The sequence below is a fragment of the Scomber scombrus genome, chromosome 16 (genome assembly GCF_963691925.1).
Source record: "Scomber scombrus chromosome 16, fScoSco1.1, whole genome shotgun sequence".
NCBI lineage: Eukaryota > Metazoa > Chordata > Actinopteri > Scombriformes > Scombridae > Scomber > Scomber scombrus.
In genome coordinates this window covers 20,010,888-20,032,238 of record NC_084985.1, presented here as the reverse complement: position 1 = coordinate 20,032,238, position 21,351 = coordinate 20,010,888, and the positions used below count along the sequence as shown (strand labels likewise).

Below are 21,351 nucleotides of genomic sequence, written 5' to 3'. Positions count from 1 at the left end.
ATAGTCATACATATACTGTACATAGCAAGATCCACAATCACTGTAAAATATCAAAAAAAATCTCATAACTTATTTACAGTAGTTTGATCCCCGATGTCAGAACTTTGACAAAAATCAACTTGAGTACATTTTTAATTTGTTGACTTTCTGTAAGCTAGCTATATCTGCGAAACATGGCTGTTTGATCACATTGCTCAAATAATTTACAGCAAACAGACAAATAAGACACAACATACATTTTCATATCTCAGATCATAGTGTTTCTAAAAGTTAATCTGTTTATTAATTGTATTGATTTGATTTTATGTAACTGCATCTATTGATCGGATTAGTTGTGTTGTATATTGACATCTGTATAGCAAAGTTCATACCCTCTAGCTCCCAGCTCTCTCTCAGCTGAACAGTCCGTATTAAATTATAGTTTGGGAAACAGTGTGAATAGATTGTGTGAGTGGAATTTCTCACTCAGACATTCACTAAAAGCACAGTCATTTGCTGAGAGTTGAACATGTACCCAAGCCAGTGCTAAAGCAGCCCTTCAACATGTCCAAAAGCTGAAAATGTCAACAGTCTGATTAAAATAAAAAAAAAGTTCTTCCTAAATGTACCATTTCCTGGGTGTTGTTCATTATATTCATCGGGTATGACATCCACTTCAAAATCAGACATCAAGAGTGAGCCATGCCATCACAAGTTTGCCGGGCGCACCATCATGGTTGTCATAGTAGCCATCAGATTTGGACCCTTCCAATAGTACCACTTAATACCATTGTAACGAACCACACTGGATGAGCTGGGGTAATATATGCCATTCAGGTTGGATGGACCGCAAGCCTCAAACCACCAACCTGGAGAGAAAATGTGCCAAAGAGTTGAAGAGAAAAGTCTGAATTAATTGAATTCAAGCTCATAAAATGTAACACCCATATGTGCAGCTGTAAGTCAGCAGTAACTTTATATTAGCGCAGAGGGAAAATGAAGTGCACTTCAGGACATTTACAAGGGGGTGGGCAGAAATGTTTAACGAGATGGGTTATACGGAGAGACAGATTGAGACAGGGGCAGATGAGTGGCAGAAATTGAAGGAAGTGGCATACCTCCAGATGCCAGTTGGGAACACTTGCAGGTGCAACGGTCGTTGTCTCTGTCCTTGGTGCTGAACTGGGTGCCAGTGTGGGTGAGGCTGCTGGTCCGTCCAGCAGTGCCACTGAAGCCCTCGGCATGAAGGCTGGATTTGGAAGAGCACAAGGGAGAAAAAAATCTATTCAGTAAAAATCTCCGCCACAGGCACTTCTGTTCATTATTTAAGGCCGTGTTGAGCAACTTTGTCTGTTGGCAGCTACAAATAGCAGTAAATGGTAACTGCCCGAAAACCGTTTGAAATTCAGTATCTCTGAAATCATCTAATGTTAAGTTGCTAAACTGAGCACAGAACAATAATGTTTACCAAACCGGCTGGTCTGTGATTCATGAAAACCACAGAATACCAAAAGGATGAGAGAAGCAAAATGTCTAACTTGGTAAGTCCAGCTTTGTTTGGTAGGAGCTCTGCTGCTGCTGTATAAGAGACAGTTTGTAGTTCCCTGTTTATGTTTTACTCTTTGTTTGTTTTGACAGTGCCTGTGGGCACACCTGACATTAGAATTTCATTTAGGCAAGCAGAGCAAATAGGCAGCATCTTAAATAGGGCAGGATCCAAAGCTCTTCTCTATTGCAGCTCCTCCTTGTCATTGAGAGTCTGTTTATAAAAGTGTATTTCTGGATTGCCTAGAAAAAAAATCAACCCTGTATAAATAACTTTTATAATCAAAGATAAAATCAGAATTATTCAAAGATTATGGCGTTACACATCACATGTAAATATAAGGAGATCATAGCCTTTTTATTACATGTTCAACAATTTTAATATAATCTCATGAGTATTCCATTGTTGCCAAACATCAATACAAAAACTAACCTAAAGAACTTCTCATTATTTCTCCTCCACGCTGTGCCTTGTGAAACAACCCAAACAGTCTGAAAGAAATCTCTGCCCAAGTGGAATTGATTTGCTCAATTATTTTCATACAGCGGTCCAGCCATGCAGCGTGTGTGTATGCATGTGTGTCTTTTTGTCCATCCATGTGGGTGCCAGTACTGGTTTGAAGTGAGTGGACGAGGAGGTCAGTCCTGTTGTCTGGCCTCTCCTCTGCCCTGTCATTGTTTCTCGTTAGTAGAGGACTCTCCCCTGAGCTATGTGACCCCCTCAGCCTCCCAGGGCAAGCTGTATGTGATAACTAAATGAAGAATCCTCCTCTTGAATTTGTAAGTTCACAGGGCAGGGCAACACATCATGAGAGGCAGCAAGAGGGGAGCTCCAACTGACAGCGTTGGGGGACAGAAATAATGATGCGGAACGAAGGAATATTTTGTTAGAGAATATAACTTTTCTTTTCATGATGGATCACTAATTAAAAACTATCAAATTAGACAGAATGGCAACAACAGGCTACAGGATATCCTATTGGAACTGGTGGCCTGTGGACTGCGCCAACTCTCCAAAACATTTGCATTAGCTGTGACTTCCACATGTATTGGTTCAGTTGTTTCACCAATACCCAGACCACTGTTTAATCATTTTCAAGGTGACTGTCTTTTTATATTATTATTGTGTCATTTAATGACAATTATACAATTACATTAAACGGAATGCCTACCATTGGTTTTGCTTCAAAAATGGCTATTCTTGGCTGCTTCAAAGGGGAAAGTGGTCTGTCATGCTGATGATTAATGTTTGAATAATGTTAGTCAGTTTTAGCTGAAGACCTCCATGTTGTTCTAGGGAGAACACTGTATGCAGCTAAGGAGGAGGATTGCTTTGGCTGAGTAGCTGCATAGCTCCATAGCTCTGTCTTGGGATTTACAATATAAACCCACAGACGAAGCCAGCCTCTGTAGCATGCTAGTAAAGCTGGTGCATATTGAACTAGTTAAACAGAACATGATCTCAGGGGTAGCAAGCTACAAGAGGTGATTATATTCATTCAGGTGCTTCACCTCACACAGTGTAGCCTACAGCAAGATTGTGAAACATTCAGTTTCATCGCGCTAATTATGTGGAAGAAACTCAGGCAAATGCAATTTGCTGCACTATTAGGGATCTTGGAAGGCAAACACTCACATGTGATTATGATTTGTCATCTCTCAGAGCATCAATCTCCATATACTTTCAGAAAACAAGGCCAAATTCCTGTGAATTTATATGAAATCTAAACTGCACTATTTTGGTTTATTTTATTTCTGTCTGTTTTGGAAGAGACATGGGTTCAGCACACCCACACATAATCTTGTTAGTGATTGCAGGGTTACCGGCGAGCTTTGTTTGAGTTGTCAGTTCCTGGCAGGGGCAGGTATTGCCGAGCGTTCCTGTTATACTCCAGTGCATGCGGCTCCCCTTGGGGAATATCAGGGGCAGCGGTAGCTGCTGTGATGGAAAAAGAAAAATGGAGGCAGACGAAAACGGCTGTGTGCCCTCCACTGAGCTCATCATTTGAATGACATTCTTAAAAATGGTCCAAGTGGTTCCTTACCTTTACTGCTCAGGGATAAGAAAGTTTAGAGGACGAGAAAATAGAAAGGAATTTGAACTACTGATAATGGTTTCTAATCTGTCATGATATTAACTGTCTTACACCCAGAGGGGAAGCAACAATTGAAAGTATGTTAGTGCATTGCAATTATGCCTTTCACAATAGAAGGCTCTTAATAAAACACTTAACTGAAATAAAGCACCTTCATTATAGACTTTTTCATGTCAGATTTCTGACAGAGCGGAAGCAAGAGTTTAATTGGAGACCTGAGTGCATAAGGGGTGTTTTTTTAGCATTTTGTGATATCATGTCCTATTTACTGAACTCTGCTGGTAATAGGATAATTTAGTGATTTGAATAACGAATATTGATTTGAGGATCATATATCATTATAAACCAAAGTAAAGTCTGCCTGTTGAATAATAAATTAAAGTTAGGTACACATTTTTCATGCTGGTACCTGTAGTTGTTGTCCTCTCCATCTATGTAGAAGCGATCATAATGTGAATAGGCCTCGTTCCCCTCTCTGTCTTTGAGCTGGACATGCAGACTGTATTCCTGGGAGATGGTGAGCTTGTGGATGATATCATTTCCCAGCCAGTGTTCCCCAGACGGCTCTCCAAAACCCTGGATTAGACACAAAGACAGAGAAACAATAGAGCAAGAAAATATTGTAACTGGGGAGATGATTTTACCAGGGACCTGCCAAATGTTTTTGGAGTTAATATGAAAATGGACCTCAATTTAAGAAGTCACATTCATCATTCTGATGGCCTCAGACAGTCCACCGACATTAAGAGGAAAAATTCTCCACTCCCAAAGCTACAGTAGTGGTGAGTCAATTGAGACTTTTAATTTGTCTTAATATCCTTTTAGTGCTCCGCCTGGACGTGTAACACCCAGGGTGAAATAAAAACTGCCTTTGTGGGATGATCTGCTGTTTGTTGAACCTTAGAACTAGACGAGGGTAAGGCAAGGTTGTCTACCTCATATTTCAAATGGAAAGTAGTGGAAAACAAACCTAATGCAAATGTGAAAGAACAAACTTAATGAAACTGTGCAAGAACATAATGATATAGTATTTTAAGGAGAAAATGTAGTGATATGTTTCTTAAAGATAGAGGTATGTGAAACATAACAAGTGTAAATGCTTCCATAAAGAGCACAAGGGGGGCACTGAATGATTTGATAGGTGTAAAAAAAAATATGAGAATCATATGGAAAGGTATTCATAATCACCAAATCTCAAACCAATTCAACACCTGTGGGAGATTTTGGACTGATATTATGGCATTTTCAGACTACACAATATTGTTGTCTGATAAGATGTCATTGTGTCAAATTAGGCAATTACAGTGTCATACATTTTTGCCCTGACTTGACCAAGAGACACGTTGGCACCCAACCAATCACAGCTTGCTTTCTTTCATGACCTGAATGCCAGGGACAGACTTCTAAGAACAAGAATGTAAAGTAACAATGGCCTCTGAAGCAGTGCGTATGATACCAGCTATCTGGTTGCCATGGTGCCACAAACAATTCCTCTGTTTCATTGTTCCCCCTAGCAGCATGAGCAGCACCAACATCATCAGTTTTGCTTCGGCATGTTTATAGTTCTGCACGAAAGAGTGTTCTGTGCACCTATTGGTCATCGTCATGGAACACTGCTGTGGAAGTTGTTGTACTTAGTGAGAGGAGGTAAAAAAAAGTGTTTTTGTCAGTGTGTCTTGAGGCATCCCAGATGTTGTTGCCCACTGCAATATTCTGCACGGGATAAAACAATCAGTTGTTGTACCCAATGTACATTTTCAGTCCTGGGCTGTTGTTTGGCTGAAATTGTGTAGTCTAAACCTAGCATTAGTCAGCATTCTCTACCACCATCATAAATCTAACAAATCCCTTTTGAGAGAAGACTGTCAACACAAAGCGAAGGTTTTCCGGATGCCGTCATGGTCAAACCCCTATTAAAACACTTTGTTCTTTTTTCCTTTGATTTTTCAACCATTTGTCCATTATGAGTAGGCAGCATATAAAGAAGCAGATTGAATTGATAAATGTCAAGGATACAGTCTAGAGGTTCCATTAAACAATGGACGGTATACTGATAGGAACATAACTTCACAAAGGAGACTGTAGCATTGAAAACCAGATACAGTATGCAGATCTGTCAATTCTCCCATTTTTGGAATGGTGGCACGGGTAGACACAGCAGCTTGGCCCTCTCTTTATACTGTGTACTGCAGAAATTGCCTTTGAAGATTTCATTATACATCGTATAATGACAATAAGAATATTCATTCATTCATTCATTTTTCCAAGATTCTCCCATATTTTAAGCCCCTCTCCCACCAAGCTCCCGTTACGTAATTTCTCCTGTAAATCTTGCGTATTTCCCTTTTTTTTAAATTTCAGAAATTAGCCATATCAAGTTGCTTTGGTTAGCGCTCCATAGACTTGCAAATGTCAGCAAAGCTGGGACATTGCCACAACCATCCAGCAGGTGGCAGAATACAGCAAGCAGCATCGTTGTCCATGTCTTCCTCTTTCTGAAAAGTCACGAGTCATTCAGTCAGCAAACGGAGCAAAAAACGGATAATGAAATTGGTGAGACGCCAGCCAACAAAAAAAAGAAAACAAAAAGAAAAGCTGTGTAAATGCTATTTTCTTTGCTGACAAAAGCATGTTAGGAAATAACCATCCGTTTTGCAAGGACTTTTGTATTGTTCATGGTTGGAAACAGATGTTAACCAGCAAGCTAGGATGGTTAAACATATGTGCGCCCAAGAAACCACAGAGAAAACCTCAACCTTCTGTTTCATTTTTTTTTGTTCTGAATTGATGTCCTATTTGTCTTTTCATCTTCATAATACAGGGGTGCACACAAAGATCTATCCACTAGGCTATTTTAATTTCAGTAAGGTATTTAACCAACTGATTTTCATCACCTTCCTTTGTTGAACTAGTTAACCCAACAGCAGGGTAGGCAGCAGCAGGGCAGGCAGGAAAGGCACCTGATGATTAGATCTCTGGAGCCAAGAGAGGAAACCCTTTTCATAATATAACAATAATGGTCAGGTGGGGTCCCGGCAAATCTCCCTTATTTTCAAAGCCCAATGTTGACAGGTATGAGTGTGCCACAGACGTGACTGCTTTGACAGAAGTGGTTCACAGCTGGAATAGATGTTGTCACTCCAGGGAATGATAATAACATGAAACACTCTATTCAAAGAGATGGCTTAGGAGGAGGGAAGAAATGTGCCCTCAGTTAATGAATCTCACAGAGAGCTGTCAAGTACAAAGCATCGCTTGTTTGACAGACACAAGGGAAAGAGAGGTGTGGAATGCATACGTTATCTGTCAGTCAATGAGAACGAAACAGTTACGAATGAATACAGGTGTTAAATTTTCAGAATGGTTAATAATCAAAATTCTGCAGGTATTGAGCATTCTTTGCTCAATTTAACAGAAGGACACGTTTTCTCCTTGTTTACCTCTGAATACAAAGTCACTTTGTCTAGCTGTCAGACTCTCTGTTTGTTATTGTTCTTAAGTGATAGCAAATAAATAGTGAGAGTCTTGGGGCATTTATCATTTGATCGACAGGCCTTGGTACAACATTTGATCAACACTGACCACAGTTTATGAGAATATGGAGTGTGGACCGAGGCAGTGAGGCATTTTGGTACATATGTTATCTGCCATCTACAGGGCCCCTGTGCTCCCACGCCCCAACTGAAGCCAAATATTTATCATCCACTTGTAAAAATATTGTTCTTGAAAGAGGTTTTTAAGCTTTTTTTGTCTCTCCCTCACTCTCTCTGTTTGCAGACACTGTGTTCTCTGCATTTTTATTTCAAATCCAGGCTGTGGCAATTGATTTGTTGGTGTGGGTGAAAGACAAATTGCTACTCTGTTCAATCAAAAACCCAAACTAGCCTTGTTCATTTGTTCTGTGTGTCATTTTACACAGTTCAAAAGGCTTCCAGTAAAGCATCGTTTTTTTCTCCCTCTCTTTTTCTCTATTGCGCAAACAGAATATTGATTCTATAGAGAAAACTTTGTGATGAGATTCAAAAGAAGGCTTATCTAAATGCAAGTCCAAACAAAACAAAAAAGCCAAAGGTGCTAAAACACATTTTATTCTGCAAGAGCAGTGGAGCAACTTCATCGTCTCTTGTGTATGATTGTATTATATCCACTTTGTTTCTTGGCATATATGTTTGGAAATGCCGTTGCTTTCATCACCACACACTTCCAAACATTTCCCCATGCGGGAAAGCTTTTGGGATCTTGATTATGGATACAAACAGTAGTGCTCTGTGGGTCATTGCAGTACATGACATGTGTGTGTGATTGTGAATGAGCGTGCATATGGATACGTGGGAGTATGACAGGGTGAGCGAGCAAGAGCAGGTGCAATAACATGGGAGGTGGTAGAGAACACGAGGGCGGCCAAGTACAACAACCGCAGGTCACCTGGGATCACAGACTAGCCGGTATCCCACGCCTCTCCATGCCAAACCACCCGTGGTTAGTTATTGGAACCTCCTGTCCCATCTGAAAATACTGATCCATTTTACCTATGCATAATGATGCATCCTAACCCTACCCTTTGCTGAACCCACCATTTTGTAGTCCCTCCACCCGCGATGGAAGTCAACAGATCCGTTTCTGCGATGCTGTAGCACAGTCCACCCTCCACCTCTAGTCTTCATATCACAGAAAACCTATAGAAAGAAAAGCATTTTTTAAATTTCTGAAGTAAGAAAAACAAACACAATGTTTTTTTGAGTTCCAAACAAAATGGGTCTTTTCCTACTTGATGATCAGATATTTCCTGTTAGCAATAAACTACAGCAGATACGGAGCAACATTGGCATTCATTGGAATCATGTTTTGTAGCTGTATGTTAAGTGTAAGTTCACTCTTATTTTAACTCTGTTTTGTTCTCTACAAACTCCTAAGGGGCATATCAGTCTCTGCAGCTGCTAAATGTTAGCTTGCACTAGCTAGTTGCTAACTTTGTCTGCTGTGGGGTGCTGGGCAGGTAGCATACGGTGGGTTTATTGGAGCTTTTTCCCTGAAAACAGCCACCTGCTACAGATGAGTGATCGATTAGAGTGGTGACACTAGTTTCAATATAAAATCCAGGTATCATATTGACAACAATAACAATATCTTTAGATCAGCCCTACTATTACTTGTTTTCCATTTTGGAACATTAGACATTGAACAATGAATCAGTCATGAGTATAACTTTCATTTCAAGATGTCACACCTTACAGCACCGGAGTGTGCAGGAGGAAAGGAAAGTGCCAAGAAATGACAAGAAGAAGAAATAAAACACTATAGTTTTTCTGTTATTTGAAGGCTGACTTGGGGGGAAACCACATTTCAGGGTGTCACGCAATGATATGACCCAGGTGGGAAGGAAAAGCTAACATATCAGCATGTTCTCTTATCCCCTTGCGTGGGGGCTGAGGAGAAGGCATCTGTGTTTTTGGTTACACACGCACACACACACACACACACACACTTTTCTTTCTTACATGGTTGCGCATTTTGCCATATGTAGATATTTTTGGAAGAACAAATAGGAATTAGTGGCACTTATTCATCCAATGACTCAAGTTGAAATGTATATTTGTTAAGGGAAAGGTTTTACATACTCTCTGTGTTTGACTGGACATATTTCAGCCTCCCTCATGTTTAGTGGTTAAATGAGTGTGGATTTCTCCTGTGGGTGGTAAGATTAGATGCTTTTTGTTGCTGAGATCCTTTTTAATCGAGCAAGTGTATTCAGTCTAGACTCCCCAGTTTGCCTTTTCAAAATGTTTGAACCACTATACAGTGTCATCAGGGATTTTTGTGACTCGCTGCGCTAATAATTACTGATGAAACGGAATTGATTTGCTTGGCTGCTTACTTGAATACTGCCCACCAAACAAACTGCCCTGACCTGTCTCAAGAGTCATGCAGTATGGTTGCTGGTATGTGGACAGCATCCCACGGGATCTCTATATTTTGACATCTCAACTGGCTATTTTCTGCGAGAAATGAAATGAGAGTTTCCAGCACTTTCCCAAAATAGGAACGCTAAATCAAGGTCAAATGGGACCCAGGTCTTTTAACTCCGAAAATGTAGCAGCCTGGCAATATGCTGTGATTATCCCCTGGCACATTAAGTGAATGCTTTGGCCTTAAAGGAATCACAGTGAATATAAAAACAGGGCCCTGAAATAAAATTTTCAATTTAAGTCATTTCCCAAATGTGGTCCATGGTCTGATTTAGAGCAGATCCATATTTAATACTCAAAATTCACTTCTTATTAGCCATCAAGGAGTCATTTAGGGCCAAATCCATTAAAAAATAATAATAAAATGCAATAAAATAAAATGCAAAAATAAGTCTTATTATGATTTTAAGAAAAGATAATGCCTTGGTCATTATTTGGGAAGGGCTTTCAAGGGACAAAATAGTTATTTCTCAATATGTGTTTAGAGAGAAGCCCTATGTGTTTTATTTTATGAGCCCTGTGCAAAAAGTTCTGAGAAGCATGCAAAACAGGGTAATGAAAAATTGAAAAAAGAAGCTGATCCAAATTATGAATTATTTGGTTTCTAAACCTCATCATTATTCACAAGCTTAGTGATTAAATTTGGATATAATGAATCTAGATAGATAGATAGATAGATAGATAGATAGATAGATAGATAGATAGATAGATAGATAGATAGATAGATAGATAGATAGATAGATAGTAGGATAGTATGATAGTAAGATGTAACTTTATCATAGTGCCACACATGTATGCTTTTTGTCTCTTGTCCAACTGTGAAAGCCGGCTCTCCACTTTCAAAATAGGGGCAATTTGTATCTGCCCCACTTTTATGCAGCCTCCCAGCTTGCCAGCCACATTGGAATTAGATGGCATAGATTGAAAGCGGCAATGATTTGGGGAGTACTAACTTGCATCAGTGGAAACGTACATTGGCCCCAGTTGGCAGGAAACACATGGCACCAATGCCTAACACCTGGCTGCCTTGCCCACAGGAAATGAAGAGGAAGAACAGGGGAAAACAGAGGCGCTAGGAGATGGTGCCAACCAGCAAACTAGTGTGAAAGTAATGAATAACAAAAAACTGTTCACTGTCTTTCTTTTTTCCTTGGTAATCCCTGGCAGTGAAGATCCCAGCCAAAGAAGGTTAGCTGTGATTCAAAGAAAGAGTAGCCTGCTGGTGGATACCATGGTTGAGTTAGCAAGGGTGAGCTCCTTCAGGTCAATGGAGGTACCTCTTAAGCTATTCTGACTTTACATTCAGCAGCACACACTCCCTCACCATGAAGCCTGCAGGGCATAATGCTCCTGTTGCTTATTATTTTAGCTCTCTCTAACCCAGCATGGCATCTCCATCACGCTTTATACCAAAAAACCCTAGCAAATAAATGTCTACTTTGGTCCAAAAACTGATGATAAGCCCTTTGAATGTCATTATGCAGGGTGTATACGCTTTACATTACACAGGCTGGGAAAAGGCAGTAACGCTGATGAATAAAAATGATTCCACTGCTAAATATTGTAAGACAAATATATAAAATGTCTTACAAAAAGTTTCATGTCACAGGCAATTACGTGATATTTACAAGAAAAGTTCAATGACCTTTAAAGCCTTACTACCTTGACAGTCTGGGTGGAGTTGGGGAGGCGTATGCTATATATTCCACTCTGTGTCACTCCAGATCGCAGGATCTCCGCACAGTCCCTGAAACTAAGTGGCTCCTCCTTGGGCATATTGGAGATTTCTGCAAAAACATGCAGGCATGTGTTTACAGATGGCAACCTTATGGGTTTTGAACACAAAACCCCACCCCGTATGTGAGTTATCTTGTAGTGTTAAGCTTTGGCTTACTGTAAGCCTGGAGTGTCTGCAGTGCATCCGTGTACATGGTTCATCTGAGATTTGAATTTCAAGCTGGTGATATTTTTCAGGTAAATATGGACTTTGCTAAGCCCAATTTACAAAGGAGGTCACAATAGAGAAGAAAATTACATCCCTGTTAACTGAAATACTGTTGATCCCACTTTTGCCTAAATACAATTCTGCTGCTGCTTCTTAACAAACTTTTTAACAATAAGGAAGTAATGAATCAACAGAATGCAGTATTAATGAATAACAATAAAGCATTTATGTTTTCTAAATGTGTATCTTATCAAGGCTTTTACCCATTCTATACCCATAGCTCATTGTAATTTATTGTTCACAAACACTATTTGCTCATCCGAAACCAGTAAAGCCCTCACCCTTACCATTGCAGTGATTGACCATAGCCAGCAGCTGCTGAACAGTGTCTGTGAGCACAGCCTGCTGTCTCTGTAGTAAGGTGCTGTTGAGTGTGGAGCTGCCAAGTTCACCCTGGAGCTGACTGACCAGTCGACTCTGCCTCTCCAGGAGCTCCTGAAGCTGCTGCTTTTCGCTCTGCATCCCCTGCAGCTCCCGCCCGTACTGAGCCTCCAATGCTAAGAGCCTCTGCTCGAGAAAACTGTCAAAAAGCAAAAATTCAACAAGTGTAGTATTATTTTTTAAAGGGGAAATACAAATGTAACTTCTTTGCAGTGTATTGGAGGAAAAGTGAAAATGTGAACATTTATTATATGAAGAGTAATATCCATATTGGGTTGTTTGGGGGCAGACAATATAAGAGAATGGGTGCAGGTGGGGAATCCATCTGTTCAGCATTTACCTTTCGCAGTGGTGGTTACACAAACTTGCACATTTACATGAGGATGACTAATAGACATCAGCACGACAGTCTCATTGGTCTAACATCATATAAACACCTGTACTGCAGCAGCACTCACAGATGGGCCTGCATGCTAAGCCTCTCGATCATAGCCATAAGGCAACAATCTGACATTGTGTGTATGTGTGCGTGTGCTTCTGCACAAGTGCCACACCCCCAACTCCAAATGAAGATCATAAATCCCCACAGCCTGATCTTTATGGCTTTGACTAATGACTCCGCAGCCGTTATTTATTGAATCAATCCAGCCACCCAGATTGAACAAGCTACTTTTTAGTGCCGGTGCACACGTAGCTGCTACACTAAACATGTATCCTCAATCTCCCACTTTCGGCAACAACTCTGCACGTGTCGTAGAAGGACAGCTGGATCAATCCAAATCATTTTTAACATACTTCCATTTCATATTAGTTTTACTGGAGAACACTCAATGAAAGTGGCAAAGTAAGCTAACAAATTGTCCTCTATCGTAAGTGTATTCTATTTGAGGAACAGTCCAAGTGGAGAGCAGGGTGGTGAAGCGGCACTGTAATCTTTTAGCAGTTACGGTTTTTGACAGAAAATATGGCATTTTGGATCAAATTGCATCCACAGCAATTAAACTGTTATGCTTATGATTGTGTGCTATTTGTTATAATGGTAATCTACATTGCCATTAGATTGTGCTCCCTCTCCCTCCGCAATGTGCTGTGCTACCTGCCAATAGTATTTCACATGTAATGCCTGTGAAAACAAACATGTTTCCCTGCTCTTTTTTGTTTGGCAGCAGTTCAAAAACTGTTTGCCCTGAAGGAGCAACAGCAGTAGCCTTTCACAACCACTGGAGTCCTTATTTCCCTGTCTGCCTGTAAGTCTACTATGACCTCTTTAATTTCATGCATCTCGTCATGGTGTTTACCCTCGTGATGATGTATTCATTTATTTACATGTCAGAGCCATGTCACCCCCTTCAAGGGTGAAGGCCAAAGAGCAAAGCTGGGCCAAGCAGGGCCAGATGTGTAACAGGTGGCAGTGGCTAAGGCCCTGGGTTCTGCCTGTCACACTTGGCACAAATGGATGGAATGATAAACAATCAGATACAAAGAGAGAAAACACCCGCTCCCTTTCAAGCTGCCTACTACCCTGTCCTTAACCCCTGCTGGCCGCAGTTTGACCTTGTGTTCCTAGAGAGAGAAGAATAGGGAAACCCCTCCTAGTATGTACTGCCTATTCACTGCAACCACACGCACATGCTTACACAATACACATTATAGTGCTGTTAAATGCCCTGTTGTTCAGATCTGTTGAGCTCATTCAACATATTCCAGTTGTTGTATGGGAAATAACAGTTGTGCATGTACATAGACAGTGCAGCACATTATGCTTATGTAGGCCTTTATATTTTACGACACAGTGTGAAGTAGCTTTTTCCTGAGCAAACATCCTAAGGTGTACCAGGCCATATGGAAACAGTAAAGGAAAGGCGGTAGCAAAGCAAGCAAAGAAATTAGCGCTGCCTACAGTTACTACAGCTTATATTAACAGAAAATGCAATGAGTGAATAAAGAGCTGTGGTAATCACACTTCAAGGGGATCTCAAAAACAACCGCAGACCACATAAAATGATATTTTGATGTCCAACAAAAAGTAAATAAGCATATTGTCAATTACCACTTCAATTACTTTAACTAACATTGATCTGAAAATGTCTAAGCAGCTTTTTTTATTAGTGAAATTCATCCAGCAGACAAACCCTGAAAGTCTTGCACTGCCTAAAAATGTACCAGCCTGTGTTATCTTTCGAAATATGTGTGCTCACCTGTTTTTATCACTGAGGCGTGAGATCTCCTGAGTCTGCAGGAGAATATGTTTCTCCAACCGGTTAGTGAAGAGCGAATATTCCAGCAGCTGGATCTCCAGGCGACTTGTCTGGTTTAACACCTATAGATTGAAGAAGACAAGAATAATTTCAGTACAGTATGTGCAGACACAGGGATGGATGGCGGTGATGGAGCGTTTTGATAAGAGATGGAAAAAGTGCTCCCAACGAGATGAATTAATAAAAAGGACCCATGGGGGAAAACTCATAGCACACTCATCACATCACAATGCTCATAATGCACATTATTTGATCTCACAATGAAAACTTGAGCAAGAATGATCTCATATGCACCCGTGACATGTTTTGAAGTTGGAGATAAAACAAAAACCTGAACAAAGCAGTTCAGATATTTGTACAGGTTGTAGTTTAATATCGACTTTGATAAAAGAAAAAGAAAGCATGAGGACCAAAACAGCCCAATCTGTAATAACAGCTCTGTGGCATGATTGAAGACACATCTGTGTTGTGCTACTGAGCTTCATGTTTTAATTGGCTTGTTGTCAGATGCTGAGCTCAACGTATTGTGTCAATCAGAGCTTGTAGAACCAAATACCAGCTGTTTTAAAGCGGTTGCCGCCACCTCGGGCATGGCTTCTCAGCGGGTTACATCTGATTTATATTTAATTAGCTCTTCACAAAGTGTTTCGCAAGTGACATCATTTGTTTTTGCATGGGTGTGACCACCACAGTTGTTCATTTGGATTGGCTGCAACCAAGTTATCTTAGGTTCACTCAAACTCTTCCCGATGGGCTCACCTGGGTTTCAACGTCCGTCAGTTTGCGAGTCTGCTCTGCTGATTGGCTGAGGAGGTTGGTTCCCATCTCAAGCATGGCAGCTGTCTGGGTGTGTACCGCGGTTCTCTTCATTTCCTCCATCCCAGAGCGCACATTCTCCTGGATGAAGTTCTCCAGCTGTAAAGAGGACAGACAGACAGAAAACACTGCTCAGGATGTCCGATTTCCTAGTTTCATTGTGGTTATAACCATGTTTGGGAAGGTAATGTAAGCTTGATGTAGTGTGAAAGTAGCAACCCTAAAGTGATCTGTCTTTGTCACATCAATCTTCTCAGGTAGTCATGGAGATTAGTGTCCTTAGGGCACATATAGTGTCTCGCCACCATTTATTTGCAGATTTACCTCAGGCAAATACTTCACATTAATAAAATAATGCAATGTGTAGGCGTTTCAATGGGATTTTAGAAAGCGCAGTCATGGTATATACCAGGAGACATTATGATATTTGTGTGCTGGACTTCAGGGATAGTCGCCTACACTCTGTAATTAATCACAAGCCCAGAGAAAGAAGCATTTGCAAAACCCATCATATGTTATAGCAGGAGTAAAAATAGGATGGCATCCATCTTGCCTCAATAAATAGATTTTCTTATTAATGTGGCCGGTTTGAGCAAACGGCATCTGGAAGACAAATTCGGCTCTCCCCGCCGTGAACGATGGCATTTTGTTTGACGTGCAACGGGCAAAGGCCTGTGCCTTGCAATAAAGCAAAGTAGAATATCGAACTGGAGAACATTAATATTTATGACTTTTCCTGGGAGAAAATATCAGACTTCACTCATTAAACCACATGACTGGAAAATGAAGTTTCTAAGGCGAATGCATTCAGAATGATCCCACTAATGAGTGGCTATCCACAAAAATCGAACAGAATTCAAATGAAGCTATTCGATTGTTTTGGGTTTTTTTCCATTTCAGAGAACAATAGGATTATGATAATACATTGCCTGAGGAGAGGCCTTTTTCAATTTTTTATAAAGCATAAAAAACACTGATCTAAGTGGGCAAATAGAGATGAATCAGCAATTAAATTGTTTGCCTGTTAGTAATTGTTCTTTTTATGTCTCTTACGCCCTGTTGATCTCTCTCTCATTACCTCCTTCTTTCTTTCCAACTCTCCCTTTTGCTCTGTAAATCCATCTTTCACAATTTGCTACTTTGGACAACGGAGACAGCGGAAAAAATCCCCTCCATAACAAAGGTTATGAAAAGATTACCGAACGGATTAAAGCCAGCTCCAAACGACCAAAGATCCCTGCATCATAATCAGACTCATGTATTGAAGCCACTATCAGCCGGCTGTCCAAAATGTTCCTATTAAAGCCTTGTGTGATAGAGCTCAATCCAGAGGTCTTGAAACACTCCATCTCCCACTGTCAATTGCATTAATTGCAGCTCTGTCACACACTGCACTGTGCAGCCAGATAAATCACATTTGGGATAGCATAATTCTGTCTTATTGTGTCTAAGAGGGACAGAGGAGGGATCAGTGCTGAGAAAATCAAAGGAGTTGTATCACTTGATATCTTAATTGTTGAGCCAATAGACACATTTGTTCTCAGTTACAATTACAGAGGATGGGGAGACATATCTACTGGGTGTTCTGGCAAATGATAATGATGGACTGAACCACATCAGGACAGTTGTGATTGTATGTAAAGGAAATAATATGTTCTCATTAAATTTGGTATTTGATTGATGTGGCAGTTCAACACTGCTAATATCCACTTTTCACCAGAGATAAATGCATTCTTGGCTTTGAAGGGTCATTTCACCTAAATCACAGGTAAAAACATAGTTTATTACTTCCCTCTAGTGGTCTAGCCCAGTGGTTTTCACAGTAGGGGTCGCGGCCCCAGGGGGCGCTAGGAGGGCCTCAGAAAATTGGAGGAAAGATAAGGAAAGTAAAAATAAAAAAATAGAATCAAATTTTTTTTAAATCATTATTAGAAAATAGAATCAAATTTTTTTTAAATCATTATTATAAAATATAACCACATTTTTTTTAAATCATCATTATAAAATATAATTTATAATAATATATCATAGCGGAATGTTATTTGCCATGCTCATCTTTCTGATTGCCTGCCAGTGAGTCTGGCTTTTCAACTTTAAAGGTACTTAAAATAAAACATAGAGCATGTCTACACGTGGACAATGATGGCACTGACAGACATTAAGCCAAGGCTTGACAAACTGTGTAGGAGCCAGCAAGCCCATCCCTCCCACTAGTGTTATCTCTGTCACACACACACACACACACACACACACACACACACACACACACACACACACACACACACACACACACACGCACACACACACACTTGAGAGAGGTTTGATTTATTTTGTTCTGTTCTTGTCTAGTTAATAATATTCTTATGCTAAACAAATGTAATAATTATTGAATAATGAATAAAAGTAAGAAGATCATTCTAAAAGATGTTTCTTTACATATGTTGTAGCATTGTTGGTGGGTTTGCAAAGGGGGTCCCCGGCCAGAAACGAATGCTGTTTGGGGGGCCATGGCATGGAAAAGTTTGGGAACCCCTGGTCTAGCCAACCCAGACAGCCAACTTTGGCTTCATTTGGATTTCTACCTCCATCCCAATTCAATAGCAACATCTCCCTCCTGAAACACACTCCATATGTAAAACAACAGTTTCACTGAAACTCTGATGATGTTGGTGTTGGTGTTTTTTGTGGATTATCCAGCGTAAACATGACACTTCATCTGGAAAGTGGTTGATGTCAGATTTTCAGCTGCGGTGGCATGGCATTACAGATAGTATTATCATTCTGTTAGTCCTGAATTGAAATAACTTTGGTGGTCTTAACTTTGCTGACTGTTCAGTCTGTGCTATCATTAGCTTGTCCGATACTTTGGTTTTTAATCAAACTAATCACATTCCTGTCAACCTTAGCTGTGCCTTGTGTTTAGTGCTAATTTGCTAATATATTACTGATGTTAGCCTTTAGTTCAAAGCACTACTAGCCTCAAGAGCTGCTAGCAAGTATTTTATTCACCCATTTTATATTGAATGGAAAAATCTTAATACTTGCCCAAATATGACCAAAACTACCACATGTGTCTTTTGTAATTTTGATGAATTATCCCTTTCAGATGTTTTAAAGTCAAGAGTCATAAATTCAGAAAGTTCAAGATGGAGAAACGGGGTGCATGTTAAAGGACATGAAAGAAAATGGAAACAAATAGGATAATGTGTGTGTGGGTGTCTACTTTAGTATTGGCTTAATGAAACACTATTGGGCCAGGAAATCAGGTCACCAGGGGTAGCCTGACCACCTTGATCTCTGTGCAATATTTCTGCTTTAGCATAATCTGCACAGACTCTTAAAAGCAGTAACGAAAGCACGCTCACATCCCCTCTGCCAACCCCTTAAGGCAGCAGAAGACGAAAGGGACCAGACGGGGGTTTATGTTGGGGGTTAGAACTTAAGAAAACAAACACTAGTTTCATCTTGGAAACACCAGAGAAGAAATCTGGAACAGTCCTGTTGCACTCGTCTACTTGAAGTTTCCTCTGTGGAACCTGGTGGATTAGTGTGTGTGCTCTTAAGTTTGTATGTGTGGGTGTGTGTTTTCTTTCAAGGGGTTTGGGGGGAAGGCTCACAGTAAGGGTCATACCATCTCTTGGGACTTTTGAGTGAGATCGTACAAAGTTTCACACAAATGCAGACATACACATGCCTCAAGCTGTTCCACATGCAAGTTCTTCCTAAATGTATGCAGATAGGCTTAATGAGCTCCACAAGGTGCTGAAAAGGCTTTGCCATCTGGGGTCAACAGTCAGTAACCCCTTGTGCAAATCTGAAGGAGGCTCTCTAGGGCCATGCTGTGTTTACGTGGAAACCCCACCAACAGTGCGATCATTTATCCATCACTTTGGCTTTGTGGGGGTAATTTGTTGAGAGGCTGGAGATTTGTGTTCATTCAAGACGTTATGTGGAGGACGTTTGGCAAAGGAGTAAGATATGTGTCAGCAGAGTATTTTGTGTTGATGGGGGGGATTTAAACTGCAACTCCTTCATGGCCACTCATATCACAGCTCTGGTAGAGAGGGTAAAAACTACATGCTGCACCGAATATTTTCAAAATGTGTGTGTTGGGTGCCTTTGTATTCTACAATTAAGCCTGAGCTTTGCTGACTGTATGCATGCATAATGTGAGTGAATATGTGAAGACAAGTGTTTGCACTTTATCACTATCTGTCTCTCTCCATCTCTCAAATACACACATACACATACAGTGTGACTACATGGGATACTTCCTATATAAGTGGGTCTCCAGTTCATAGACTGAACTACAGCACAGGGGATTTCATTATGTCTGTGTGTGTGTCTGTGTTTCTGGGTGAGTGTCAAGAGAGCATGAGCAAGATAGACAAAGAGTTTGATATCTGATGGTCGACAAGTCAAGGTGTGAGATGAGACGCATTCATCATCCCAGAGGTGCATAACAGTCCAGATAGAAGTGAAGGAGATGGATAGAGAGGAGTGGAGTGTCAAAAAAAACGGAGACTGAGGAAAGAAAAGGAAGAGAAAAACACTTGAAAGTTTGTGCGAGCAAGAGTTTGAGTGGGAAGTGACAGGAGCACAGGAAGAGATTTGGCATTCATAATACCCCATTTTCAAATCCTGAAATATAATCAACATGTTTGCGCTCGGTCAGCCAATCTAAACACTCAACACAAATGCTTATAATCGCCCTGAGGATTAGTGTATACCATAAATACTCAGAGAGAGATGCAGACAAGAATAGAGAGACGGGTGGAGAGGGGTGGCGTGTCAGTCAGTCTATCCTAGACAATAGCCCAACACTGATTCTGTGCCCTGATGACCTTAGCAATGAAAACACTATTGTGCAGCCACTCTTAATCGCATCATTTCATTTTAGTCAGTCATAATCCCAGCTAAATGGAACAGCAAAGGCCAACAGCCCAGCGAGGAGCCACACTGAAATGTGTCTCCCACAGATAAACACTTTTTTTTTTTCATGTTATATTTTTATGTAAGCTGAGTTTAGTACAGATTTTTCCGGCTCTGGTTTTAAATGTGATAAAACATGAATCGAGTGAAGTTTCTGTGTACTTGTTGTCCGTGGGGGATAAATACTAATTTAGGAGGTTTTACTGTGTGAGACATATTTGGCACCATCTCATATTAGCAAACTTATTTCATCTTGTCTTTCGCCTCTCTCATGCAACAGGGAGTTCTGGCATCCCAGTGGTCTTAAATACAGCACATACTCATACACTACATGTTGTCATGGAGCCAGATATGCATACAGCAAGCATCCAGGAAATCCCAGCTAAGCACTGAACTTATCAGTAATGAAGGCTTGTCAACAGATGTTATCAGATAGAGTACTCCGCGGACACACTGTGTATTCATTTTCCAGCACTTTGTTTGATGCTCCGCAGGCTCAAATGTTACATGTGAAAAGGACAAAAAGACGACAACGAGAAGGCAAAAGGTAGGCTCGATGACAGAGAAGAGAGTGGATGTTTTAGTCAAAGTTCAACAGTTCAGAGACCCTACCTTCTGCAGCCACAGAGTGTTATTCTCCATTGCGTTCTCCAGACTCTCCAGCTTCCTCTCCTGCCAGGAAGGCCTCTCTTTTTGGGCCTTACCCTGCTTGGATTGGCTCACGTCAGGTTCGACTTGTGGCGGGGAGTCCCTCTGGAGTGTGTTGGTGACCTCAAAGTCCTTCAGGGGATGACAGTGCTCCACCTCGGGGAGGATGAAGGTGTAGCTGCAGGGGCCGTGCTGCACGTGGTGCTGTTGGCGATCTGAGCAGATCGCGGTGGCCAGCAGGTGGGCCAGGTAGGCAACAGTCAGGGCCAGCAGGCGGCCCATGTCAGGGGAAGGAGAAGGGAAGGGGAGGGAGGCAGGAAGAAGGGAAGAAAAAGGTTTCTCCACTTGGCAGAGCAGACAAGTGTGTCAGGTGAGTTTTGCGCTTTTGGTCCTCTGTATTACTTTTCCCTGTCTCTTGCTAAAATGTTGTCCAAGACTCTTACTCTGTCTTCCTCCTTTCTTGTCAGTCCAACTCCTGCTGCTCCTGTCTCTGTTTTATTACTTTCCCCTCTCCTTGTTTGGCCGGTCCTCCTCTTTTCTTTTCTTGCATCCAGAGGTCTTCTTCAGCACAGTTTCTGCTCCCGCTGTTCCTTGTGAGGACAGGCAAAAAAAAAAAAAAAAAAACAGGAAAAGGGAATTACCTCCTATTGTAACTGCAATACTCAGCCAGCACACGCAGCTCAATCCAGGAAACCAACTGCAGGCTTCCCTCCCACCATTTATCT

General features: G+C 41.0%; 1 protein-coding gene across 2 annotated transcripts; it reads right to left on the bottom strand.

Moving 5' to 3' along the window:
- Nucleotides 1-687: 687 nt before the first annotated feature.
- On the bottom strand, nucleotides 688-20,908 carry angpt2b (angiopoietin 2b). Of its 2 annotated transcripts, none has more exons than XM_062436008.1 (9): nucleotides 20,591-20,908; nucleotides 14,990-15,145; nucleotides 14,171-14,292; nucleotides 11,879-12,111; nucleotides 11,249-11,373; nucleotides 8,195-8,296; nucleotides 4,030-4,196; nucleotides 1,098-1,228; nucleotides 688-848 (listed from the first exon to the last, which is right to left on the bottom strand). In XM_062436008.1, exons 1-9 carry the CDS (start codon nucleotides 20,906-20,908, stop codon nucleotides 688-690), a joined length of 1,515 nt encoding a protein of 504 aa, XP_062291992.1. The 2 variants fall into 2 exon arrangements, with proteins under 2 accessions (XP_062291992.1, XP_062291993.1); XM_062436009.1 differs by having other exon boundaries at nucleotides 11,873-12,111; nucleotides 20,591-20,635.
- Nucleotides 20,909-21,351: the final 443 nt, after the last annotated feature.

Coding starts and splice junctions, on each gene's coding strand:
- angpt2b (XM_062436008.1), bottom strand. CDS start 20,908: ATGGGCCGCCTGCTGGCCCTGACTGTTGCCTACCTGGCCCACCTGCTG. Junction 15,146..20,590: donor ACACTCTGTGGCTGCAGAAG/GTAGGGTCTCTG, acceptor TCCTCTTTACAG/CTGGAGAACTTCATCCAGGA. Junction 14,293..14,989: donor TGACGGACGTTGAAACCCAG/GTGAGCCCATCG, acceptor TTCAATCTATAG/GTGTTAAACCAGACAAGTCG.